Source organism: Odontesthes bonariensis, chromosome 8, assembly GCF_027942865.1.
Source record: "Odontesthes bonariensis isolate fOdoBon6 chromosome 8, fOdoBon6.hap1, whole genome shotgun sequence".
NCBI lineage: Eukaryota > Metazoa > Chordata > Actinopteri > Atheriniformes > Atherinopsidae > Odontesthes > Odontesthes bonariensis.
Window position 1 is genome coordinate 35,012,414 of NC_134513.1, and position 27,987 is coordinate 35,040,400.

The 27,987-nt window shown below is 40.7% G+C and overlaps 1 protein-coding gene across 3 annotated transcripts; it reads left to right on the top strand.

Annotated features, from left to right (window-relative positions):
• Nucleotides 1-212: 212 nt before the first annotated feature.
• On the top strand, nt 213-27,966 carry LOC142385610 (bestrophin-3-like). Of its 3 annotated transcripts, XM_075472288.1 has the most exons (14): nt 213-377; nt 515-673; nt 3,110-3,204; nt 14,540-14,627; nt 15,634-15,779; nt 16,184-16,338; nt 18,111-18,188; nt 18,338-18,490; nt 20,881-20,961; nt 25,046-25,197; nt 25,506-25,596; nt 26,404-26,522; nt 26,711-26,971; nt 27,134-27,966. In XM_075472288.1, the coding sequence occupies exons 2-14, from the start codon at nt 522-524 to the stop codon at nt 27,519-27,521; spliced, it is 1,959 nt and encodes a 652-aa protein (XP_075328403.1). In that variant the 5' UTR covers nt 213-377; nt 515-521; the 3' UTR covers nt 27,522-27,966. The 3 variants fall into 3 exon arrangements, with proteins under 3 accessions (XP_075328403.1, XP_075328405.1, XP_075328404.1); XM_075472289.1 differs by lacking the exon at nt 213-377 and having other exon boundaries at nt 583-1,259; XM_075472290.1 differs by lacking the exon at nt 27,134-27,966 and having other exon boundaries at nt 213-673; nt 26,853-26,938.
• The last annotated feature ends 21 nt before the right edge of the window (nt 27,967-27,987 follow it).

Consider the following 27,987-nt stretch of genomic DNA (forward strand, 5'->3'; position numbering starts at 1 on the left):
ATAAAGAGACTGCTTCTGTGATTGGTTGCTTCCACATCCTGCTGTAACAGGTCTTCTCTGATGGTGTTTCTGTTTATACATGTTTACCTCCACAGCAGCCTATGCCAACACATGCCGCTGAAACATGACCACATTTAGCTCGCCTGCTCATCAATATAACTCAGAGCAGTGTGTGTGTGTGTGTGTGTGTGTGTGTGTGTGTGAGGCATTACTGGGCAACTTGACATCATCATGGTGGAGAGAAACGAGGAGCGAGAGAGCACCACACACAGAGAATGAGAGAGAGTGGGGGGTGTCGTTCTGTCACTGCAAAAGGAAACTGGGCAGAAGAAGACTGATGAAAAGCACGACTGAGGAAAAGATGAAGAGATTTTTATGTGAGTGAAGCACCTCACAGTGGATCCACTTTTTACAACAGTGCGAAATATCCAGGGGTTAACCAGAAAATTGGTCATGGGTGAATAGTGGGACTATCAGTGCCCTGTGGATCTCTTTCATTCCTCCGTTTGGACAGTCTCAGGATGACCGTCACTTATTCCAGTAAAGTAGCCAACGCCACCTTCCTCAGTTTCCATCGGCTGCTGCTGCGCTGGAGGGGGAGCATCTACAAGCTTCTGTACCGAGAGTTCATCCTGTTCGCTCTGCTCTACACCCTCCTCAGCATCATATACAGGTCACGTACACTCATACAAACACACAATCATGGTTTATTGGACCTGTGCATCATTCAAAATCTTTAAAATCATACTCTATTCTGTACCTTTAAGGAAAAAAATAACTGAACACTGCCACTAATAAGTATATATTCTCCATATCCTCAGATACAACTTAAACTGTATGTAAGGATGGACGATAAGACAGCTCAGCAGAAGTGAAGCCAAAATATTTAGTTTGCCCCCTGCTAGATGCTAGATTGGTAATAAACTCTGTCCATTCTGTGATAAAGTAACAGAGAATTTGGCTTTTTGGCTCTTTGGCTTCCCCTAGAGTTGCGTGATGTAACACCACGTGTGCACATGCAGTGCACATGTACAGACACACATGGATTTGTTCACGTTAAAGAGGCCGCAAAGACCCCATCAAAAGCCAACAAAAATGTCAAGCACTGTACAGCAAAACGGTGTGGTGCAGGGCTGGAAACCAAAGTGGTAAACTACTGTATCCCAGCCCGCAGGTGCTGTAGGACAGTCTCCGGCTCAGGATTGTGCACAGCAAAGGCTGACGTACTTCAAAGCAAGACAGAAACGCATCATTTTAAGGTCCACAAAGCTCTCTTGTATTGCTTTAAACTGTATGTAAAGATGGACAATATGACGTCTCCTAAAAAGAACTACATTGAACTACATTACCTTGTTGTTGTTTGTTAATGCTAATGCTATAGCTGCAAGCAAAGAACATACCTAATCGGTCGTATGTAGCTAGCTGGTGGTGTTATTAACAGCAACTTCCACAAATACAGATGGGCTACATTCAAGGGCGTTGTGTTCACCTTTGAACAGGGCAGAACAGTCTGTTCTCTCCCATATTCGACCATTTTGTCAGAACTCCTAGCATTACAAATCAACAAAGAAAATACTCTTCAGCCTAACTATTTAATGTGCAGGATCAATAGAATGAAGCGATGGATTTTAAAACAACTCAGATTTTTGTCTGAACTTAACCAGGCAGTTGAAGTGGCTTAAAGTATCACTAAAGAATGTGGCCAACAGCTGTAGGTTGCAGCACCGCAGTTATAAAAACAAATCTCCACGTGAGCCCTGCGCATGCTCAGCCATATACATGGATTTGCTGTAATGTTGAGGAGGCTGAAAAGATACCATAAAGCCCACAAAAATATCAAGCGACCATAAAGAAAAAAGGGGTTGGAAACCAAAGTTGTGAACTGCAGTATCTCACACCCCGGATGCTGCAGAGCAGTTTCAAGCCTTGGAATGTGCATAACAAAGGGTGGTGGATATTTAACTGAGGCGCCGTTTACACATACCCGGGTATTTTGAAAAACACATATGTTCTAACCTTCATTTGCAAAAAAACTAGGTGCACACAGCCCCGTTTTAAAAAAAAAACACGTCTACATTGATCCGGAGAAATACGCTATCAGGAGCTGTTAATTACGCCAAGCCTGACATTGGCAGTGTTAGAACAATGAGAATTCCACACAAGCCAATCAGAAGCCTAATAGAGAACCGCTGACAGGAAGAACTTCCGGATCCTTTTCAAGAAGAAAATATTGCGCCAGGCTCATGTGTGTGGACTGATAGCGAGACTGAGCTACTTTTACACGTTGCGCTGGACTATAAAACTGCTAAAGCCGTGAAAAATGTCTTTGTTGTTCAATACATTGTATGACTGTAATTTTCAAAATCACACAAGCGAGTATAGCTCTCAACAACAGAAATGCTGCTAGTACCTCCATGCTTGCCAGATAAACAATGGACGGAGAGAAAGGCGTTATCACGCTAGCATCCTGCCAACATGACGGATAGGGGCGGGGCTCTGTACTATGACGACAACTCCGCATTCCATTCTGAAAACTCCGTTTTCGTCTCTTTCAACCAGTTTACACACAAACGCTAAACGGAGTTTTTAAAAAATCTCCACTTTTGCCGGAGTTTTTTTTTAGCTTCGCTTTCGGAGGAAAAAACTCCGTTTGTGTATAAACGAAAGGCACAAACGAAGGGAAAGGTTTTCGTTTTTCAAAATACCCGGGTATGTGTAAACGGCACGTGAGTCACAAACCTCCCTTGTGTTTCTTTAACCTAACCAAGTGTTGAGTTAAACTGAGAGCGAACAAAACCCGAAAGTGGAAAAATGACTGCATTGTGGTTGTCCTGTGACCAGCATTGAAATATTTATCATCTGAGGCCATTGCAGAGTTCGGCACACAACAAATGACAGAAATATTTATTTCATTAAATGATCATAAACTGAACTACTGAATTCCCTGAAAGTCTGACGTGTGACCACACCTTTTAGCTGTTCGAGACAAACAGAAAGCAGAAAGCAAAGCAATCTTTCAACAAATCAGTTATTGTTAATTCCCACCATGTACTAAAGATGAAGAGATATCCGTTGGTCAGTTGTGATGAATGTTTCCTCTGTCCTCCAGGCTCGTTCTCTCTGACCAGCAGAAGAGATTGTTTGAGAAGCTTTCCATGTACTGTGACAGATATGCCGAGCAGATTCCTGTCACCTTCGTCCTAGGTATGTGCTGCATAACTGAGGCTTTACCTCAGTTCAGGGCTCAGTTCCCTGATGTTCACCAAACTATTTGTCTTGACCAATCCTCAATGATTTTAAAGTATGAATTCTTTAGACCATATTAGATTTGAAAAACTTCTTAATGGTTGCTGTTGTTTCACTGTTACAATGAATGAATGCAGTAAGAATGATAAGGTTCAGGCTCGTTGTAATGGCTTGTTTTTACAGCTGCATGATGTTTCACACCTGGTTTTTAGTCTTAGTGCAGAACAATGTCACAATGTAGTGATGACAAAGACTGCAAAGGATGACGTAGTTGAAGTTAAGACTTAGTTACAAACTACTCCAGGGCCTCAGACCCTCAGTGGGGCCACATTCAGCAGATTTGTCTTTCACTCGTGTCAGTAAAATGATTAGTTGCAAATGTTTTTTGACCTGCATTATTAGCTCAGGCCAGGGTTGTGTTGCAAACGTGCCTCATGTCGAAATCTGTTTAAAAACTATTTCTTTAGTCCATACCTTCCTCATGTTGTATGTGTTTTTAATTTAATTCTGTTGGATGATATTAGTAAAAAACTGACTTTTGTTTTAGTATTTTAGCACAACTGGCTGAATTTTAACATGTTAGAAAAGCTGCTGAGATGCGTCGTAAAACTGACGTCACAATATGTGGTGTCAGTGTCTGAAAAATAGGAAGAGCTGCAGGGAAGAGTGTGTGTACAGATTTTCAATTCATTTTTATTTACATAGCGCCAAATACAACAAATGTCATCTCAAGGCACTTAGAAAATAGAGTCCAATTCAAGCCAATTGGAATTCAATTAATTGTGATCATAATTATTCATAAAATAATCCAATTCGTTCATATAGAGCCAATTCAAAAACAATTTCCTAGCTAAGGAAACCAACAGATTGCACTGAAAACTTTTTCTTTTTCGGTCCAATCTCCCGGCCTGAGCGTGCCTGAGGCGACTGTGGAGAGAAACGACTCCCTTTGAACAGGAAGAAACCTCTGGCAGAACCAGACTCAGGAAGGGTGGCCATCCGCCTCCACCAGCTGGGGTTTGAGAAGAGAGAAAGGGGGGGAGGGGGAAGGGGCGGCAGCGGCACTGTAACACCATTCAAAGGATATCTGTTGGAACAGGGAAACACGAGTTAATGACCACAATAATGTCACATACACATAGAGAGAGTAAAGTGAGGAAAGGTGTGACAGATGAGGCCCCCCAGCAGTCTAGGCCTATAGCAGCTTAACTATGGGATGTTTCAGGATCACCTGAGCCATCCCTAACTATAAGCTTTATCAAAAAGGAAAGTTTTAAGCCTGGTCTTAAAAGTGGAAAGGGTGTCTGCTTCCCGGACATTTACTGGCAGCTTATTCCACAAGAGAGGGGCCTGATAACTGAAGGCTCTGCCTCCCATTCTACTTTTAGAAACTCTGGGAACCTCAAGTAAACCTGCAGTGTGGGAACGAAGTGCTCTGTTAGGAAAATATCTTACAATGAGATCTTTAAGATATGATGGAGCTCGGTGATTAAGAGCTTTATATGTAAGGAGAAGAATCTTAAATTCTATTCTGAATTTAACAGGGAGCCAATGAAGAGAAGCTAAAACTGGAGAAATATGATCTCTCCTGTTAGTTCTCATCAGAACTCTGGCTGCAGCATTTTGGATCAACTGAAGGCTTTTCAGAGAATATGTGGGACAGCCCAATAATAAAGAATTACAGTAGTCCAATCTTGAAGTAACAAATGCATGGACTAGTTTTTCTGCATCACTCTGAGACAAGATGTTCCTGATTTTAACAATATTACGAAGATGAAAGAAGGCAGTGCTAGAAACCTGTTTTATATCAAATGATAAGTTCTGGTCAAAAATAACTCCAAGGTTCCTCACTGTAGAACTAGAAGCCAAGGAAATACCATCTAGAGTACCTATATAGCTAGACAATTTCTCCCTGAAGCGCTCAGGTCCAAAGATAACGACTTCAGTTTTGTCTGAATTTAGAAGCAGACAGTTCTGAGTCATCCAGGTCTTTATGTCTTTAAGACATGCTTGTAGTCTGACCAACCTATTGGGTTCATCTGGTTTTATAGATAAGTACAGCTGAGTATCATCAGCATAGCAATGGAAATTTATGCCATGCTGTCTAATAATGTTACCTAATGGAAGCATGTATAAAGTGAAAAGAATCGGTCCAAGCACAGAACCCTGAGGAACTCCATGACTTACTCTGGTGTGTGAGGAAGATTCTTCATTTACAAGAACAAACTGAAATCTATCAGATAAATATGACTTAAACCAGCCTAATGCAGTTCCTTTAATCCCAATAACATGTTCAAGTCTCTGTAATAAGATACTGTGATCGACCGTATCAAATGCAGCACTGAGATCCAACAGGACAAGCACAGACACAAGTCCGCTATCAGAGGCTAAGAGGAGATCATTGGTAACTTTCAGCAGTGCAGTTTCTGTGCTATGATGCACTCTGAATCCTGACTGAAACTCTTCAAACAGATTATTTCTGTGTAAATGATCACAAAGCTGAGCTGCAACTATTTTTTCAAGAACTTTAGACATAAAAGGGAGATTGGATATAGGTCTATAATGAGCCAACACCTCTGAATCAAGAGTAGGTTTTTTAAGTAAAGGTTTAATTACAGCAACCTTAAAAGGCTGAGGTACATATCCTGTCAACTGTGATCAAATCCAATATGGAAGTGTCGATTAAGGGGAAAACCTCCTTGAACAGTCTGGTTGGGATTGGGTCTAAAACACAAGTTGATGGTTTAGAAGAGACTATTGCTGTTGTTAGTTCAGAGAGATCAACTGGGCAGAAGCTGTCTAAATACAAATCAGGTTCTAAAGATACTTCTAAAGCTGCTGCACTTGATGATACATCACTGATAATAGTGGGAAGGACTCCATCAATCTTCTCTCTAATAGAAACAATTTTATTGATGAAGAAGCTCATGAAATCATCATTGCTGAGAGTTAAAGGAATACCTGGCTCAGCAGAGCTCGGACTCTTAGTCAGACTGGCTACAGTGCTGAAAATAAACCTGGGATTATTCTTATTCTCTTCTATCAGTGATGAATAATAAGCAGTTCTAGCTTTACGAAGGGCTTTCTTATACGTTATTAAACTATCTTTCCAGACTAACTGAGACTCTTCTAAATTAGAGGAACGCCACTGTCTCTCCAGCTTTCTTGCAGTCTGCTTTAAAGCACGCAGCTGTGAATTATACCAAGGAGCCAGCCTCTTCTGACTGATTACCTTCCTTTTCAGAGGGGCAACATTGTCCAGTGCTGTACGCATTGAAACTATAGTGCTGTCAACAAGAGAGTCAAGTGTTGCTGGAGTAAAGTTTAGGTAGTCGTCCTCTGTCATATCTGCACATGGCAGTGAAGAAAAGGATGATGGAATTAATTCTTTAAATCTGGTTACAGCATCCTCTGATAGACACCTTCTATGTGTAAATTTCTTCTCAGAAACTGTATAGGCAAGGCAAGGCAAGGCATCTTTATTTATATAGCGCATTTCATACCACAGGCAACTCAATGTGCTTTACATAAAGACAAGGCATTTAAAAGAACAGCATAAAGCAGCAATTTAAAGAGAAAAAAAAATAGAATAAAAATTAAAAACACAGTTAAAAGCAATCAAAGAAGAGGGGAAAAAAGAAAGATATAAACTCAACCATAAGCACACCGAAAGAGAAATGTTTTTAACCTGGATTTAAAAGTGCTTACAGTTGGGGCTGATTTCAGTTCTGCTGGTAGTTTGTTCCAGTTGTGTGCAGCATAACAGCTAAAAGCTGCTTCAGCGGGGCTAGTTTGAACTCTGGGCTCCACTATCTGACCTGAGTCAGCAGATCTCAGAGCTCTACTGGGTTTATACTCAGCTAGCATGTCATTCATGTATTCTGGACCTAAACCATTCTGTGATTTGTAGACGAGTAGCAGAACTTTAAAATCTATTCTGTATTTGACCGGGAGCCAATGTAATGACTTGAGAACTGGGGTGATGTGATGTGATCTCTGTGTTCTGGTTAAAACTCGGGCTGCAGCGTTCTGAATGAGCTGCAGCTGTTTGAGACTCTTTTGGGGGAGTCCAGTCAGAAGACCGTTACAGTAGTCAAGTCTGCTGGAGATGAAAGCATGAATCAGCTTCTCCTGATCTGTTTGGGACATGAAACCCTTAATTCTGGATATGTTCTTAAGTTGATAAAAGGCTGATTTGGTGACTGATTTGATATGATAGTTGAAGGTCAGGTCTGAGTCTATCAGCACGCCGAGGTTCCGGACTTGGTCTTTAGTTTCTAGAGACAGTGACTGAAGATGTTTACTGACAGCAAACCTCTTCTCTTTGTTGCCAAACACAATGACCTCAGTTTTTTCTTGATTTAACTGAAGGAAATTTTGGTTCATCCACTTTTTGACTTGCTCTAAGCAGTCGCACAATGACTCTATAGGACTGCAGTCATCTGGAGACAGTGCCAGATATATCTGTGTGTCATCTGCATAGCTGTGGTAGTTGACTTTAGAGTTCTTCAGAATTTGACCCAGAGGCAGCATGTATAGGGTGAACAGAAGGGGTCCAAGAACTGACCCCTGAGAAACTCCACATGTCATAGCCACTCGATCAGATTGATTACTTCCAATAGTCACAAAATAACTCTGCTCCTCCAAGTAGGACCTGAACCATTCTAGGACTGTCCCGCTGAGTCCTGCCCAGGTTTCCAACCTGTTCAGCAGTATACTGTGATCCACAGTGTCAAATGCAGCACTGAGATCCAACAATACCAGAACTGACACCTTGCCTGAGTCAGTGTTCAACCTTATGTCATTTAACACTTTAATAAGAGCCGTTTCTGTACTGTGGTGAGGTCGGAAGCCTGACTGAAATTTGTCAAGGAGTCCACTGGAGTTCAAGAAGTTACTGAGTTGATTAAAAACCACTTTCTCAACAATCTTGGCTATAAAAGGAAGATTTGAGATGGGTCTGTAGTTGGTTAAAATGGAAGCATCCAATGTTCTCTTTTTTAGGAGTGGCTTGATGGCAGCTACTTTTAAGGGTTTAGGAAACGTGCCTGATTGAAGTGAGCAGTTTATTATTTGCTGCAAATCTGTTTGGACAGAGCTTACAATAGTTTTAAAGAAGTCAGATGGCATTGAGTCAAGACAGGATGTTGATGGTTTAAGATGCTGGACTGTATAGTCAAGTAATGTAAACTCAAAGGTTATCAAAAAATGGTCAGATAAGACAGTGTTATGAGGGAACACTGTTAACTGTTCACTCTCAATGCCATAAGTCAGCACAAGATCAAGGGTGTGATTAAGGCAGTGAGTCGGTCTGTGAACACTGAGAAAATCCAATAGAGTCTAATATAGAATTAAAGTTCATATTCAGGCTGTCATTTTCAACATCTACATGAATATTAAAGTCATGCACTACAATGACTTTATCTGTAGTCAGCACTAACTGGGATAAAAGCTCTGAGAATTCAGACAGAAACTCAGAATAGGGGCCAGGTGGACGATACACAACAACAAACACAAGAGGTTTCTGTGATTTCCACTTTGCATGGGAAAAACTGAGAATCAGAGATTCAAAAGAGCTCAAACTAATCTTGGGTCTGGGACTGATTAGTAACCCTGATCTGAAAATAGCTGCCACTCCTCCTCCTCTGCCTGTGGTTCGAGGAACGTGAACATTTAAACAGTCAGAGGGAGTTGCTTCATTAATGCTAACATGATCTTCCTGCTGCAGCCAGGTTTCTGTAAGACAAAATATATCAATATGATGATCACAAATCAACTCATTCACTAACAGAGACTTCGAAAGGAGAGATCTGATATTCAGCAAACCACATTTAATAGTTTGATGTTTTTGTTCAGTTAAAGTTTTTGTTTTAATTTCTTTTTGCACAAGAGGATTTGCTCCTTTTGTGTTAATCGATTGGGGGGGTAGCAGCAGGTGGGAAGCTGCAGAGAAGTGTGTAAGACTACAACTCTGCATCCTGGTCTGAGCCCTGGGTTGTCATGTTTAAGGGTGGCAAATAAATTTGTCCATATTTCTAGAAATGAGAGCAGCTCCTTCCAAAGTGGGATGGATGCCGTCTCTCCTCATCAGACCAGGTTTTCTCCAGAAAGATTGCCAATTATTTTCCAGAGAAAACTACGGAGTCCGACATTGTTTTGGCAAAATTAGATCTCTACAGGCATTTGTACAATCCATGAAAACCAAAGCAGGTGCACCGACTGCAGTTATTATAAAAGTATGGTCATGTTTGTGGATAAATCATGTAGTACCTGTAGGATTTATTCTGGTGTTATTCCTGCTGCTTAGCTATCTGTCATTTTCCCTTGAAGGACACATACTGTTTAGGAAGAAGACTGCAATGAGTTGAAAAGTCAGTATGAGGCTGGCTACATGGATGCAAACCAGTTAGGACTCATCTGTAAATAGTATCTTTAGGCCTGCTGTGCCAAAGCTTTCAATGCATGGGCAGATATTGTAGCGGTGTGGATCAGTTCTTCTGCACAGTTTCTCCTAGAAAACATGCTCCCTGATATTCTTTAGCTCCTTTCCTTCTAAGTATGGTACAGTACTGTGCCGGTCTTGATCCAGCCCTCATTTCTTTACATGTTTCCCTCCAAGCAGCCTGACTTTCCTGTAATCTTTAAAGTGTCCTGATCAACAGTTCTCCAGCTTTCTGAAGGTCTTTCAGAGTTTTTCTTTGGAGGTTTTCTGCTTTTTCCCTCATCTTCAGTCCAGTCCTTGTAACTGAGCATCTTCAGAGGAATGTGTTTTTTCTTTGTTAAGCCACTTAACTCTGACCTATGAACCATTCAGGCAGGAAAAAGGCTCCCAACTCAAGGGATGAACCAGTGTTGTGTCCACACAGAACAGACAACTGAGCAAAGAAGCCATTTTAAACTGGATCTTTAGGCACTTTGTTCCCAGCAGCCTGTCACAGAGACACATCATTTCTTTAGCTGCATGTGTGAAAAACAGCAAAGATAACACAGTCTGACAGACAGAAAACAGGATTTCTGCAGCAACAAGGTGATTCCCAAAGAGCTGTTAGCTGAAAACTTGGCATATCTCAGCATGGTGTGCAGTGTGTCCTTAAAACATCTGAGGAAACTGGACAAGTGGAGGACAAAAGAAGAAGTGTCAGGCCTAAAGAACTATCTACAGCAGATGAACAGCATCTGAAAGTGATGTCCTTAAGAAAGAAGAAAAAATCCAGCAAAGACCTGACACAGGAGCTGAGAGATGCATCTGGACCTTCAGCTGATCCATCTGCTGTTGGCCCAAGCCTCATCAGAAATGGGCTCCATGGAAGTGTGGCTGTCAAGAAGCCGTTCTTAAGGAAGGGAAACAGGGAGAAAAGGCTGAGCTGTGCCAAAGGACACAAGAAGTGGGCTGAAAATCAGTGGCAGCAGGTCTGATGGAGGGATGAATCCTCCCCAGAGCCCGGAGCTCAACATTACTGAAGCAGTGTGGGATCATGTTGGCAGAGAACGGAACAAAAGGCAGCCCACATCCAAAGAAGAGCTTTGGGATGTCCTTCAAGAAGCCTGGAGAACTATTCCTGAAGACTCCTTAAAGAGAGGACAGAAAGCTCGTCTGAGAGGGTTCAGGCTGTGTTGGAGGAGAAAGGAGCTCAGAGCAGATATTCACTTTAAAGCTGCTCAGAACTGAACAAACTCTGTTTCTGCCTCTGGATTTATATTAAAGGTGATAGAGAATGGTTGAATGGGGCATTAATCCTTGTTCTGTGATGTGATATGTAGCCCCCAAAAAATTGGTTGGGTCTGTAATGGCTCAGAACCTCCCTAAAAGGCTCTCTGAAACAGCTGTTACTATGCTGGGTTTAGAATGCGTTGTTTGCCCTTATTGGCGTCGTTTCAGAGCTTATCTGGCAACCTCATTATGAAATGCAGGTAGGTGTTGGCGCTATTTGGTTGCCGATGCTTGATTGGCTGCCCTTGCTCTCACTGAAAACAGAGCTATAGAGTAATACACTGACTGGAAAGAAAGCTCATCAGAATCAGAATTCGTTTTATTGCCATTGTTAGTGAACAGTGTTCACTAAGGTGCAAACATGTAAGATAGGATATAATAATAAAAAATAAAGAATAAAAATATATGAATATAAAATGTACAAGGTGTGTACAACAATACACAGTATCCAATATACAGAGCAACAACAGTGCAGCTTCATTAGTGCCATTTTAATGATGGTAAAGTGACTGGGCAGGTTATGAGGTGATTATGAAGTGTTCATAAGTCCAACTGCAAGGGGGAAAAAACTGTTTTTGTGACGGGAGGTTCTGGTCCGAAGGGACCGAAGCCTCCTGCCCGAGGGGAGTGGTGCAAATAGAGAAGGCGACCTGCTCGCCCCATAGTCCTGGAGACGTGCAGGTCATGGATAGATGCAGCCGATCACCTTCTCAGCGGAGCGCACAGCTCGCTGCAGTCTGTCTGTCCCTGTCGGAACTGACCATCTACTGAGCAAAATTCCGACTGAAGCCTGCTCGGAATCGTGCAAGATTTGTGAAACTGTACTCCGTGAAATGCGCAGAGCAAAGGAAAAGTCGGCGGTTGTATGTACTGGGGATGCTGTTAAAAATAAATAAAAGCCATTGATCGCGAACATTGCTTTCCGGGGGAAGAATATGTAACGACCGTAGTCCGCTTTCACAGCCTTGGAAGGCTCACCAGTTCCTGTTTCTCGCCGAAGGGGCGTGTCTGAAACGGGGTGGCTGTGGATTTGGGTGTGGGGGGGGGGGCGATTGCTGAAAAAGTGACGTCACTTTTTTACAAAAACAGATTGGGGGATATTCTGGGGGCTATTCTAAAAAGGGGAGTACTTGAAACAGAGGTTCTGACACTTGCTGGCACTTCGTGTGTACTCCCCACAGCGGGGAGACTCAGAACTAACACCAAAAACGGGAAAAAGACGATTTTGATTCTCTATCCCCTTTAATGTTTGACAATGTTTCAGTAAATCACTGCAAACGTTAATGAAACGAGGCTTTTGCACAGTACTATATATTGTTTTTCAGAACGGAGATAGAGCCAGGCACATGCACAGTCAACATGTTTGCAAATATTTAGGCTGCATGCAGTGGCCTATGAGGACCGGCGAGGAGGATGAAATTAATATCACACAGAAAAAGTGGCCAACGAAACTGAATTATCTGTGAACACAATGCCACTGTGCTGACATCACAGTTTGCTTGACTGATGATGGCTGAGCATAACTAGCAAAGTTAACATAAGTGTAATTTTGAATATGTAGGACTGCATGGAACTGGCTTTTAAGGGTTTGTAGATTATGGACCCGTCAGGCTTACAGGGGGCTAAAGTTATTATTGTGTGTTATTAATGATAATGACAGAAGGAGCAGCTAATATCAGTCCACTTAGAGCAGAGCTTAACTCTCAGTCCTGCAGACTGACAGATGAGTGTTGGGTTTACAGCAGACCGTAAAGAACTATTCAGAAACATATTTGAAGAGATGAAAGTCTATGAAAGCTAATTTGTTAAAACTTGAATATACTGAAAGTGTGTTTCCTGTTGGAGCAGAGAGCAGCTGACAAACTGGGTGTTTATTTGTCACATTAGCAGACTGCTAATGGAAACAGATCATTAAAGAGCAGAGAAAGCTAAAAGGAGGATGGGTGTGTGCGCAGCTCATATCCACCCTGATTCTGCACACTATCTGGATGCTTTCAACTCATCATTTAGTGTATTTTTCTCAACCTTAAGATAACTTCAAGTTTCTTTAATGATGCTGTGGTGACTTTAAACATGACGTGGAGCATTCAAAGCTTCTCCACTATCAGCCAAACAAATAAAAACTGGAGAAATGCTGCGTTGGATACTGGTCATACTGGACGAATTTAAAGAGACGCGACAGACCAAACCCTGTAAAGAAGATGTTACAACAGTGTTGGGAACATGATAAATCTAATCTCAGTAGTTTTGGATGTATTGGCAATGTAGTGCAAATGTACATTACTCAGCATTACCCTCAGAGGACCTTCAAAATGGAAGCACAGCTGCAACACAGTACAGAGTAGAAGTTAAAGAAAGCACATTTAGACATCTATCAGTCCACTGAACTGAAAGGATTACCAGCATGAAAACGGGTTAAAGTAATCATTTCAACAATGCAGGATCTACCAATGATCTATCCATAATTAAAACTATAAAAACTCTGAAATCGTGCACATGGGATCTTGTATTTGAGATTTATAAAATAGTTCACAAGCTGAATAAGAAAGAAGTGAATGTACACTGAAAAAAACAACTCATAAGATTTACTTAAAAAACCTTTTGTAAGTATTTGCACTCAAATGATTTAAGTAAGATTGAATACTGCAATATCAAGTAACACTCACTTGCCAGTATCAAGTACATTTTACTCACCATAAAACATAACAGTTTTGAAGATATTAAGTAACATTTACTTAATTACATCTAAGTTTTAAGTTATATTTATTTAAACAAATTAAGTAAAGTCTACTTGTTTTTCACAGGCAGGAACATCATTTTACTCAAAATTTTAAGTAAATTGTATAAATCTGTAGTATTTGCTGTTATGAAGTAACTTAGTAGATTTTAACAATACACTTTCAGAGTAAATGTTATGTAGTATTTCTAGGTTTATGTACATACAACTATTAAACATTTAAATTGTATGAGGAAACCTAAGTAAAACTTACTCTTCCCCCATAATTCATGTATTACGTTAATAAAATGTTTAATTTTACTTAAGAAGCTCTAGTTCTTACTGAATCTTAAAAATACAAGGTAGAAATGATGACAGTTACTCTAATAGAGTTTACCTTTTTACCTTTTGCTCCTTTGTTTGTGTAACATTTGGTCTCATAAAATGTAAAGCTAAAATTTGAATAACCTGTCTTTATGACCCAGCTATTTTACACATGAACTCCTCATTAAGTGATCATAAGAGCTTGAATAAGGGCAGCTGGACTTCTTCTTGGATCTTGGAGACGTTTCACCGCTCATCTGAAAGGCTTCTTCAGTTCTGAACCAGAAGGTGGGGAGTATTGTCTGATAAGCAAAGAGGCTCGTTACAGTCACATCTGAACTCCTTGACCAATATGTGTGTCGTTTGAATCATTATTATGATTACGGAGGAGGGGTGAAACATCTTCAAGATCCAAGAAGAAGTCCAGTTGCCCTTATTCAAGCTCCTGAGATAACCATGAGCTGGATGGCTGAGGATCTTCATCATCATCATTACGTGTTCATTTGACGAGTTCTTTTAGCTGCTCTGTGTTTGTGTTTCAGGTTTTTACGTGACTCTGGTGGTGAATCGATGGTGGAATCAGTTTGTTAACCTACCTTGGCCTGACAGACTCATGTTTCACATCTCCAGGTACACTGTAAACTCAACTCCTATTTTGCCCCCTACAGGCAGACACAGGCACTACAGAAACACTGTCTTCAAAAACAACGCCATGGTTTTTTTTGTTCATGCAGGCAGTGACGACGTGTAATAACAATCAAACTACCTCTGGCGGTCAAGAGAGCAAGTGCATGTTAAGAGCTAAAATGCCATCCATTTAGTTCCCGTTAGTATGGTACAGAGAATGAATTTTAGTTTTAAACCAGAGGCTTGTTTGTTTTATCTGAAACTCAAGGTTTTGATATCTAACCTTAACTAAGTGATGTAATTGCCTGAACCCATCCAGGCAGTGACAGAACATTTGATTATGTTATTAGTTATTAACTGAATGTAACCCAGAAGCGAAAAAAACTGAGGTCATACATTGAACTTGTGTGGCATGGTTAAGAGGGCTGCTTAAAGTCATGCCATTGAACGTTCGTATGATTCTGATTTCCCTCTTACCACCTATGGAGGCTACACTTTTAGAGGACCACCCAATTAGGTGGTATTTAAGTGCATACAAATGACCTATCTGGCTGTTTTGATTGAAGAACTTGTCATGGTACATAAATAAAAATGGACTTAGCCACTCAGCATTTAGATGCTGTTTGTTTTTAGTCAGAGGGTAGAGCTGGAGAGTGATACCTCAAACCACTGGACAAAAATATGCATTCCTGAGGCCCATTGTCTACTCAAGGTTGGTATTACTTTCAGAAGGCCCTGCAGCAGACCGATCAGAAGAACTGAATCAGGCTGGTCTCTGATATACAGTGCAGGTAGGAATGGGAACAAAGGACACAAAAGAAATCCTGAACACCCCTATTTCCTTCTTTGTGTATGTGCAAGGCCACTGGTTTTACTACAGCAGACACTATGCAGCTCGCTGTGTTCGTTCCATGTTTGAGTCCTGCACAGCTGACATGTAGGTGGTGCTCACTTGATGTTTACCATGAACTGTGCATCTCATTGTGTCCATCTCCTCTGCTTCCTTCAGCTGTGTTCAGGGCAAAGATGAATATGGGCGCCTTCTGCGCCGGACAATGGTTCGTTACGTCAACCTGACGTCGCTCCTCATCTTCCGCTCGGTCAGCACGGCCGTCTGCAAACGGTTCCCAACCATTGACCACGTGGTTGAGGCAGGTTGGTGACCAGTTTTGTGTTGTGAAAGAGTTACAGTGCAGTCATTCTGTCTAAGTGCATCTATTGTGTACTTGTCTGATGTGAAACGGTAAAATTCAAGTGGAGTTCAGCTCCTTCTCAGCTCCGTGTCTTTCTTTCTGGAAATGGCTGATGTGACACAAGGGATTGGCTCATTAATGACAAATTAGAGCAGGACTGGGAGCTGCACAAATTATTAGGCCCTGCTGCAGCAAATGTCTGTCTGTGTGGTTTATTTCCACCTCAACGTTGGAGAAAGATGGAACAGGTGGTCCCCACTGTGTTTTAGACCACAGGTTGTTGCCAGTTTGTTGTGTTTTGGTCACCTCCCTTCGAACAGACTCTGCAGGCCACTGGTTTTTAACAATCTGTGTCTCTACCTGCAGGCTTTATGACTCCTGAGGAGAGGAAGGTGTTTGAGAACATACGCTCTCCTCACCTGAAGTACTGGATTCCTGTTGTCTGGTTCTCCAACCTGGCATCAAAAGCTCGGCAGGAAGGACGCATCCAGGACAGCATCGACCTGCAGAACATTCTCAATGTGACGCTTTTGATCCCACTTCCTATTCAGAGTCTGTTTTGAAGTTAGAATCTTTGTCAGAAAGCTTGCACACTCAGTCTGATGCGTTTTATTCATGTTTCTTTACACTGCGAGCCATAAAGAGTCAGGGTTCAGAGCTGCTGTGTCAGTATGAGTGGTATAATGTGAAAATGTTCTGTTTCTTTAACATGCAACAGTATCAGACATCATTTGCAGACTTTGTGTTCAGAAGACTTTAGATTTATGGAAAACTCCCAAGTCTTAAATGGAAGTAACTTAGAGGCCAAAGGTCTGAAACTACACTGTTTTCCTTTAATATGTACCAGAGATGGATCCTCAAGTCACTGTGACTTGGACTCAAGTCGACTCGAGTTGCTGTTTTGATGACTTGTGACATGACAAAAAATAAAAGACTTGAGACTCGACTCGGACTTGGAAGTTAAAGACTCGGCACTTGACTTGAGACACGATGACTTGAATGACTTGAGAGTTAAGCATCTAGCATAACTTCAAACTTTGTTCGTCATTTGAAGATCCATTCTGACCAGTAAGTGCTCGTCAAATTAGCTAATATTATCCTGTTAGCCTAGTCAGTAGTTAGCTAATGTTAGCTTGATATGATACGGGGTGGACAGGTTGGACACATTGGCCAATGATGTTTACTGACAGTTACTTATATCTTGTATTTTTGCTTTATTAAGATCAGATTCTGCAGGTAAAATTGCAATAATAAGGTGACTTCACTTGCCCAAGAAAAAATTACTTGAGACTTGCACATGTGTGACTTGGTCCCATCTCTGATATGTACCCCCGACGCTCTCTTTGGCTTCTGCAGTTCAGAGTGGGCTCAGCCCTCCCCTGCATGTGTCCCACAGAGACACACAAAAAAATAGTTAGCAACAAAGCGCTCGTTCCCATTTTGTTAGTTATTTGGAACGTGTTTGATTCTGCAACCTGAGACTCAGAAAAGCTGTTGCTACCAAAGGTGGTAGCGCAACCAATTTTATTTGAACAACTCAAACAGAGACAAGGCCGTCGAGTGGGAGAACTGCTGATCTCTACGAAGACAGCGGCAGCCCACTAACTCCTGCTAATTTCACAGTGCATCCCGTATGACAAGAAAAGGGTCCGATGCAAAGCGATCAGGGATGTACATCGCCTTGCTCCACCTGTACAACTGCACACATTTTTACTCTGCCACAACAGACATCTTTTTAAGTTAGTTTGAAGTTGCCCAGTGTTGTATTGGACTAAACTTTCTCAATAATTTAAGGGAAAACTGCAGATTGCAAAGAAAAAAGCCTCTCAGTAACTGAATCCAACTTTACCATGTGCATTACAAACTGAAAGAAGCTAAATCAGTTGAATGTTACCAAAACCAAGAGTTGTGACGATATTCTGTTCCGCCAGGCTTATGTTTCTCACAAACGTTTTACATTGAACCAAGATGATAACCTCACATCCTAAAGAAACTGTAATAATGATAATATATCTTATCAATCCAATCCCACGTACTTGTGATGCATATCACCAAATAGATCCAAAAACCTTTACGCCATTAGTGCAAAATCAGATTTTGTTGAGAGAAAAAGGCTCTTGTTCATCCTTAAAAGCCCATTTAAAGCCCCATTAGTGACTACAAACAACAGAAATTTGACACTGTTTGCTTCCAGAAGGGTGGATGATAGGGATTTTCGACAATCGGCATATTGAGTTACAGAAATTCCGATTTGGCAGCTGGTGACAAACTGTTGTTTCCGGTCTGTGTTCAGGAGATGAATCTGTTCAGGACGTGGTGTGCGACTCTTTTTGGCTACGACTGGGTGGGCATCCCACTGGTTTATACTCAGGTCTGTGCTCCCTGCCTCATTTTAAAATCGGATGCAGCTCATGTAATCACATCAGGAATAATTACTGTAACTGAATCACAGCTCTGACTCTCCATGCACAGAGGGATGGATGTTCTGTCCGTAAAGTCTGTCTCGCTGTCTGTCTTCAGGTCGTCACTCTAGCCGTCTACACCTTCTTCTTCGCTTGTCTGATTGGTCGTCAGTTTCTGGACCCCTCTCAGGGTCACCCCGGCCATGACCTTGATCTTTACGTCCCTGTCTTCACTCTGCTGCAATTTTTCTTCTATTCCGGCTGGCTTAAGGTCAGATAACTTCTTCATATCTTTTACAGCAAACCCTGCTGGCTGAGGACCGGCATCGACAGTCTGTTTGCATTTGAAACAAGTTGCTAAGTAACCGAAAACTGAAATCTGCACCACACTAAAATGACCAAAAATAAAACCTGTCCCAAAGACAAAATGAGTAATATGATGATAATAACAGAATGCAGTGATTTGCATCCCTCATAAACCAAAGTTTGCAGTGATGGCAACATAAAATGTGTCCAGAGGGAAAAAGTTTAAGTGTAAAAATAATTTATTACAACGAAAAAGGTTCCAAAAAACAAAAGAGGGGGTACACTGTAACCAAACAAACGACTAATTGAAAACACTAGAGTTGGCTAACTCAAAACACTAAACCAACCAAACAAGCAAAAGTACAAATTCAATCAACGTTTCCATAAACCTTTAAACAAATGACTGCAGCAAGCAAAGTGGGGGATCAGCTGTACAACATGAGTTCCTAAAGCTGTCCCAGTGGTGAAATTACTTCAGGAGCCTTTTATTATGTGCAGGTGGACCTCATCCTTCGCTAATTGGGTCGTCGTCTCCCGCTGGTCCAATAGCGTTGCTTTGCAGTTCCCAGGCAGCCAATCACTGGAGAGTGCTCCCACACTCGAATCTGCATAAACAATTAGACATTCACATCCTCTAGAGGCCAGGGGCCGTAACACTCCCCCCCTTAAATTACAAAACTAAGTTTTGTACATTCTTAAAGTCAAAAGAAAAAACAAATACTCACATCCTGGAAAGGCCATCAGCGAAAACATTTTCTGTTCCTTTTTTATGTATAATGTTCAGATTATATTCTTGCAAAAGTAACGCCCACCGCATGATTAAAAACAGAAAACATCAAATGTTGAAAATGAGTTATTTTACGATTCAGTCAAAAATATGACTTCATCTTGAATTTGATGGTAGCAAAACGTCTCAAAAAAGTTGGGACAGAGACAACAAAAGGCTGGAAAAGTAGGTGGTACTAAAAATAAAAAGCTAGAGAAACTTGTTGTAACTCATTAAGTTAATTGGCAACAGGTCAGTAACATGATTGGGATATTTGTTATAAAAAGGACAACTTAAAAAGGCAGAGTCTCAGAAATAAAGATGGGCACAGGTTCAACAATCTGCAAAAAGCTGTCGACAAACAGTGGAGCAATTTCAAAAGAATGATCCTCAGGCTTTATATATTCCATCATCTACAGAACAGAATCTGGAGACGTCTCTGTGTGCAGGAGAATGCAGCTGAAATAAAAACAGACCTGGACTAGGTCATCAGGCAGCTCTGCATTAAAACAGACCTGATTCTGTCCTGGAAATCACTGCATGGACTCAGGAACACTTCCAGGAATCATCGTCTGTGAACACAGCTCAGCGTAACATCCACAGATGCAGCTTAAAGCTCCATCAGGCAGAGAAGGAGCCACGTGTGAACATGATCCAGAAACTCTGCCGTCTTCTCTGGACCAAAGCTCATCTAAAATGGGCTGAGGCAGAGTGGGAAACTGTTCTATGGTCAGATGGATCAGAACCTGACGCTGCGTCCTACTAAAGAGGAGAGAGGGAGCATATTGCTAGGGAAGGCCTTGCTTATTTCAGCAGGACAAAGTTAAAGCACATCCGTTCCAGCAGCACGGCTTCGCAGTAGAAGAGTCCGGCTGCTGGACCGACCTGCTGCAGTCCAGGGAAACATGGACCTGTCCCCATCTTTGAGTCGTGTTGCTGCTATCAGATTCAACATATCTTTAACGTAATAGTAAAATGTCTCACTTTCAACATGTTTTCTCTGTGTTATTCTAGATAAATTTTGGTTTATGAGGGAATGAGCAAATGATTGCATTCTGTGTCTTGAGCTGTTTGAGATGAGTTTTGAAATCATTTCCCAGTGGTTGCATTCTAAAGCATAGACAGCTCCTCTATCCTGTTTTCCTCCTGACGACTAGACTTTTATCTCTTGCCTTTGGCCTGTTACATTATGAACACGTCATATGAAGTTATTAATAGCCAACTTGGAGAATATGAGCCAGAAATACAGGGTGAGACAGAGAGTCAGAAAAGGAAAACCAGTAAAGTTTGTCCTCTGTGTAGTACTAAAAGGACTCATTGATCTAAACACATCTGACCTGTAGCTTTGGGAGCACATTGTTACCCCAAACTTTATGTACAAGTGCCTCAAACGAGCAGAACGATCCCCAACATGATGCAATGCTTCCCTCTGTGCTGATTCCAAGAACTTTTCCAAGAAGGAGGATTCACAAACTAGAATTATTTTTACTTATTTTGATTTGCCCTCAGAATAAAAGCTTTTTTTTTCTGTGCAAGTTTCAACGTTTTAATTCAAGATGGACTTTCAGACATTTGTATCTTGCTTTCAGGTAGCAGAGCAGCTCATCAACCCGTTTGGAGAGGACGATGACGACTTTGAGGCTAACTGGATCATTGACAGGAACCTTCAGGTTAGTAGATAAAGAAGATCAAAAGAAGTTTGTAAATCTAGTTATTTTTATAGTTATATCTGGGTTTTTTCAGCATTTTAAAGCAAGGTACCGTAGCTGGCTGATAAAAGACTGATCACATGTGCAAGATGGATAAAAATATATTCTGGATCATTTCCCAATTTCATTTTATTTTTATCACGCGAGTGAAGCGCATGACATAACGTGGAGCGCAGCTACACAACATTTTAACACCTATGTCACTGCTCGCTTTAGCAAGTTGCATCAGGGAGAACTGCAGCATGAACTGAAAAAATCAGACCATTTCACTTTTTTTTCCACACATTTTCATTTTGATTTTTGATTTATTGATAAAATGCAGACTTGACAGACCAAACCAAAAAGCAGAAATGTCTCATTTAGAAAAGGATTGGATGGTTTAGATAGCGTTCTTAATGTTGGCAGAATAAAAAGGACTGTTCTCCTGATCAAACTGCATGAAACTAGAACTACATCCAATTCATTTCTGCTTTGTGGCAGTTTGCTCAGCGCTGCCTCTGGTGGATTAAGGTAACATCACAGTATTTCGTTAAAGGGGAAGTTTGGTTTTTTTAAACCTGGACCTTATTTCTGGCATAAAATACGTGCATCTACTCACCGATAACAGTAGATATTTAGATCACTCGAGATCAGCTCATTCACTCCGGTAAGGACGTCCATCGTACTCAAAGTCGTCGTCCACGTCGTCAAAATCTGATAAATATCCTGCCATGTTGCACAAAACTAGCAGCAGCAAACTCTGTTTGAAGTTAGCTGACTGTCACAGAGCATGGAGTAAATAAGCTGTGTTGCAGCAACACGGCAGCTCTGAGCTAACAGTGCATTAGTACGCGTTCATTCATTCATTCTTCTTAAAGTTTTGGCGAAATAAAGACTAAAGTTATTAAAGGTAATAACTTATTTAGAGGCTGTATTGTCTCTGCCCTGTTCTCTCCCGTTATATGGATATAAACGGATCTCCAGGGATCTAAATATCTTCCGAAGGACACCGACTTTCACCAAACTGTTATCGGTGAGTAGATGAACGTATTTTACGCCAGAAATAAGGTCCATTTAAAAAAACCGAACTTCTCCTTTAAATAAAAAGTAAAAATAATACGTTTTTCACTTAGAAACTCAATGAAATCTGTTATTGGAGCAATATCACATATTTGCAGAGCATGGGCTCAAACACCCAGTATCAAATTTAAATTTAACATTTTTTGTCCTTTTTTCACAAGCTGACACATTTTTATTGATGTCTTAATAAAATGTCCGTAAAATGTTTCGGTCAAAAAATACACAAGAGACAGTTCCAATAAAGTTGTGTGAAATGTCAATAAAAACCGAATGCAATGATGTGCTCATCTCATAATATTTTATTCATTACAAAATAGAAAAACATGTCAAATATTAAAAGTGACAGATTTTATTATTTCATGAAAGATATTGGCTCATCTTCAATTTGATGGTGGCAACTCGTCTCAAAAAAAACTGGCACAAGTATTTAAATGGTACAGGTGGAGGAACATGTTACATATAATTGGCAATGGTCGGTAACATGTTTGTAAGGGCGCTCTGATAGATCAGGCACTGATCATTATTGGCAGATATTTGACCTAAATAATTGGGTTGTTGGTGACTGAAAAGGCCGTTCAGTGGCGCTGACTGTTTTTAATTCTTAAATGGAGAGGGAAGTTACACTTTCTCATTTAAAGCCTGTTTTCTGGGCACTTTGAGTACTCTTAGCTGGAGCTACAGTCAGGTATGTTGCTGCCATCAAATTCAAGATGAGCAAATATTTTAATATAATTGTAAAATGTCTCACTTTCAACATTTGATATGTTTTCTGTGTTCTAATGTTTCTACATTTTTGGTTTATAAGATATGTAAATCACTGCAACTAGGGCTTTAAATTGGATAAGAATTGCACTTAATAACTTTTGAAGCATGTTGCAAAAAGCAAACACAGCAAACTGAGCTCAGACTTCCACTAATTGTAACAATGCAGGCATACTTGAGTGGTGGTCACTGCTTTAGGAACAATCCTGTTTAGAGTCTTGTCTTAAACTGTACCAGGTTGTTGCAACAAACCGGATCACAGACATACAGGTGAAGGAAGAAGGTTCTCTCAGGTGGCTTAACTCACCTTTCAAACCTCATGTAGTCCTTCCTTCGTCACATTTCAGCTCCATAAACTCTGAATTTCACTGTTGGTCCCCTCTTTTTGTTTCGTTAAACTTTTTAGTGCCTAATGTTAAGAAATGCTGCTTAAAAAGGCTACTTAAAAGTCTGTGTGGTTAAGAGGGGCTAAGAGCAAATCAGAATTTCCAACTTCCAACTGGGAAGAGAATTATAACTTTTCTGGATGTAAGTCAGTGAACAAACTGAAAAAGTTAACTGAGTTAAATGAGAAGTTTCTGTTAACACAAAAGCAAAAGGCAAGAGCAAAAGAGTTTCTCACTTCTGACGTACAGCTGGATTAAAACATGAAGTTGGGAGAAGATTAAGATGAAAAAAACTGGACAACAATACTCAGAGTTGGGAGCTCAGCTGGGATTTGTGATGTATTTTTCCACTTCAAATATGAATAACAGAGTCTTTGAGTTAGAAGTCACTTTAGACACCTAAATATGAGCTTTTTTCATGATACATCCCCTTTAGAAAGTTACAAGTTACAGACTTTTGGCATCTTTTAGTGATTGAACAGCAAAATGTCTGTTTTCTGATGCACTTGAATGTATGTCACTATAAGGAAAGGGAGAGAGGAAAAGAAAGCGAGAAAGGGAAGAAGGAGGGGAAGAAGAAGGGAAGGAAGGAAAGGGAGGAAAGAAAGGGAAAGGAAGGAAGAGGGAGAGAAGGAGAAAGGAAAGAGAAAAGGAAGGGAAAAGGGGAAGGAAAGAAAATTACACACTTGGTATTTATAACTAAGCTCAGAAACAGAAAGAAGTTGTGCAAAATTTGGTATGAAGTGTGTTGTCATCTGTGAACAGCGCCTATTTTAAACTGCAGCATTTTGGTAGTAACAGATGGTGGTTTGGGGGGTGAAATGTATTCTCACGCCTTCATTTTGTCATGTTTTGGTATTGAACGTTTTATTTGGGGTTCTTTGTTGTTGTTTTTTTTTTTTTTTTTTTTAATTACGGTAGGCTTATTTTGGGAGTGGTCAGAACAAGAAGTAAATATAAATTAAAGCTTGGGGAGTTTTTTTTTGCGGGGCTTGAGATAACGAAGCAATGTGGATGTAATGATATCGGTGCTTTCTAATGCACGGCGTGCACATGTCATGCAAGAATGAAACAAGGAAATAGCATTTATTGTCTTCACGGTAAAACGGGTGGTGTATAAAGTGTAACTGTAACATATTGTATATTAAAAAAAAAAAAAAGAAAGCTACAAGTTGAGAAAAGGACTGATTAAAATGTAGAAATAGAAATAAAGACTGGAAATAAAAAAAAAAACAGAACAAATTGAGTACTTATTTTTCACATTTATTTTGTTGTGTTTATGCATGTAAATCCCTCTGCATATGGTAACCAGTGCATATTGTTTCGAGCGGGACATCAGCGAGTCACCGGCTCTAGAGAAAAGAAGTAATTTAGAAGCTTCATTCAGTGTGGGACTTCAGCTAGCAGATGAGTCGGGAATAAACCTCAACCTTATATGAAAACCACAAGGTTTATTTACAGCTCCATATAACCCACAGGAGGATGTTTGTCTGGCATTGGATATGAATAATAAATAAAGCTCCATTCAAAGCTTCAACTGTGTCCCCTTGTGTCCAGAGAAGAGTATAATTTTAAAGGAACAGGCCCACAGTTATTTAATGGATGGCTAAACTGACCCATAATACAGATTATTGAAACATTAATAATTATTAGTGTTAAATAATTGAGTCAAACTATTATTTTTTTCTACATGTGAGAACATGTAAATCTATTTTTTGCATTGTTGCGATAAAGTTTGAATAAAAATGGAATATGTCAGAGAAAGGTGCTCTAAAACAGAGGCTGTACTTAAACCCTTTGATTCTCTCCACTTCCTGTTCACCTGTCCCTCCCTCCAGGTGTCTCTGCTGGCAGTGGACGAGATGCACATGAACCTTCCTCACATGACCAAAGACATGTACTGGAACGACTGTGATGCCCGCCCGCCATACACGCTGGCTGCCGCAGATTACTGCATCCCTTCTTTCCTCGGCTCCACAACAGACATGGGGTCGAGTGACACACACAAACATCTCTATGTGACACAGTGATGATTTTATCTGCCAATGTTTATGAGTTTGGCCTCAAAGTTTAGCCAATGCTGATTTACGTGGTAAATGTTTGATGTTTAGATGTAGATGCCAAGTTCCTCTAGAGGTTGGACTTTTGTGACTACTTTTTTGCACCAAAGCTCAGTGGGTGTGGTTATTTCACACCATAAAGAGTCACGCTGTCCTGCCTTAATGAGGCTAGCTATGTGAGAATTAGTTTAGATTTGTTGCCTAAATGATCAACTTTCTTGTCAAATGTCTCTTGCAGACTCTCTGACATCCTGCAGCTTGATGAGGCAGATGTGTGTGACAGTCGCCCACGGCAACAGGACTGTAATTTGACTCGACGTCAAGAGTCGGTAGAGCTACAATTTCTCTCACTTTTTCAGTTTTATAAATCTGTTGTTCTCTGCAGGTGAGAAGGTTTTTGTAAAAACAGAAATATGAAAAATAACGTGCAAATTTGGAAAAGGTTAAATTAGATTGTTGCACAAAATTCCCTTAAAATGAACGTAGCAAGCAAGCAACACAGACTTGACTGTGAGACCACTTACAGTTGAATCTACTTTCTGCAGCTGTTTTCTTTCAGATATTTTATCAACAATAACTCTGCATTTTTTACATTTCCAGTTACTTTTAAGCGAGGTATTTTGTATCCTCCATTTATAAACAAGAGGAGGAGGTGATAGCGGTGCACATTTGTACTGTTGCTGGCTTCCCAAAAGTATGCAGCATGATTTACAGGAAACACATCAGAGTTCATGTACCTGTACAACATGGGGATCAATTCATTGATATAATCCCCATTAAATCAATATGTGGATAGTTTGCAAACAGGAAATAAAACAACAATGTTGCAGCCAGACACAATGTCTTCTTTCATTGCATAACTCGGGTAATATTTTCTTTTTCTCTTTGAAGGACACCTTTGAAGAGATACTTTGTAAAACCCGGAGCCCTTTACTTAAATACTGATTAAGCCTACAAGGTCACACTGTGAGGGAAACATTATGGTGTTTTTTTTCCAACCAACCCAGATTTGATATGTTTCTTATAAATGTAATTTAAAACTAATTGAAAGGATCGTGCAGATAATTTTTCCTTGAATGGCATTAACTAACAGAGACAGATTTGAAGTTTATATGGTATGTTTTCATTGTTTTTAGGTCCTGGGTCGAGTTCGCCGACTGCTTAGTGTTCAGGAGCCTCCTGATCTCAGACATCCTCGACCCATCTTCAAACGACACAGCAGTGATGCAACTGGCAGTTTCTTCCCAGACTTTAGGTATTGTTTATGTAAAGTACTATGAATGCCTTGACAACTAATAATAACTGATACACTAGCTGAGTATGCCCTGCGTTTTAGACAAACAGTAAAACCATCCAACAAAAAACTGTCTCCAGAAAACAATAAGGATCTGGATGTCTTTTATGATTTCTGTTGGTGACTTTCTTTGATTTAAATCTGTCCAGGGTCAATCCTGGTCCAGCAGAAATGGCACCACCCTCCTCCTTTGTCATGCCCCCGACTTCAATGGACACCTTGTCCACCTTAAGAGAAGTGAGCAGCAACCCACCTTCACCTGAGAGCTCATCTTCTATCGTTTTCCCACAGCTAGTCGTCAGCCCGCCATTGTTTGGTGAAACTAGAGACAATGAAGATTCTTTTGGAAAACAACAGAATGGCCTAAATCACTCCCCAACTGGAGAGCCATCAATCTTGGAAGCCCCAAGGTGATTAGTTACTTTCTGCTTACAGTGCAAATGAAATTTTTTGTCCTATTCTGTCGAAGTTGCAGCCATTTTGTGGGGTCTTTGAGGCTATGGCTTTACCATAATTACCCAAATTCTTAGCATAATTGTTTAACCCTGTTTGACCACTTGGTCTGTTTTTAGTATTTCCAGGACTGGCTCCATCTGTTACCCCCCTTCTGAACTGGGACCCAAGGAGTTTCGCTGGAAAACATTAAATGGCAAGAATGGGCTACCAGCTCGGCCACGGGGACGTCAGTTCTCACTCCAGTTCTCCAGGCAGACATCAAAGGCATCAGTCCGCAGCTTGCCAAGCCCCAGCGCCCTGGGGCGACGGAGAAGAGGCCTGGGTCGATTTCAGTCCCGGCGATCCCCTGGTCCAACTCCCGACACTTTGCAGCCCCCCCCGCCTGACTACGATTGCGAATTCCAGGGAACGACAGGGAGTGAGGACGAAGAAAAGGAGGAAGCCAACCACAGTGAGGAGGTCCAAAACATCAACTCTAATTCACCGAGTATGGAGAAGAAATAAAAGCATTCATGACTTAAAGGTCAAACAGAACCAAACTCAAAGCTGGCAATGGTTTTACCCAATAGGAGTCACCATTTTATTCAAATGGGGGGCTCAAAGGGGCTTGTTAAAGGCTTTGGTATGTCAAGCCTTTAACTTCTGATGGTATGTTTTTAAAGGCCTCAGTTTGGGTTTACCATTTGGTGCTACCTTTGTCACTGGAGACAGTTCCATAAAGGATGATTATGGTTTATTTCAACCTGACATATTTCCAACTAATATGCTCATTGTGTCTCTATTGCAGAAATTTGAGGCAAAAAGGAAGTTGAAATAAATCAGTTGTTACAACAATATTATGACACAGAACATCAGAAAATATGAACAAAATCCCTCTTAGAGCTTCAAAAACGCAACAGTTTGTGGAATCATTCTCAAAGCACATTAAAAGATGCAGAATAATGCTGAATTTGTTGTAAAACAAATTGTA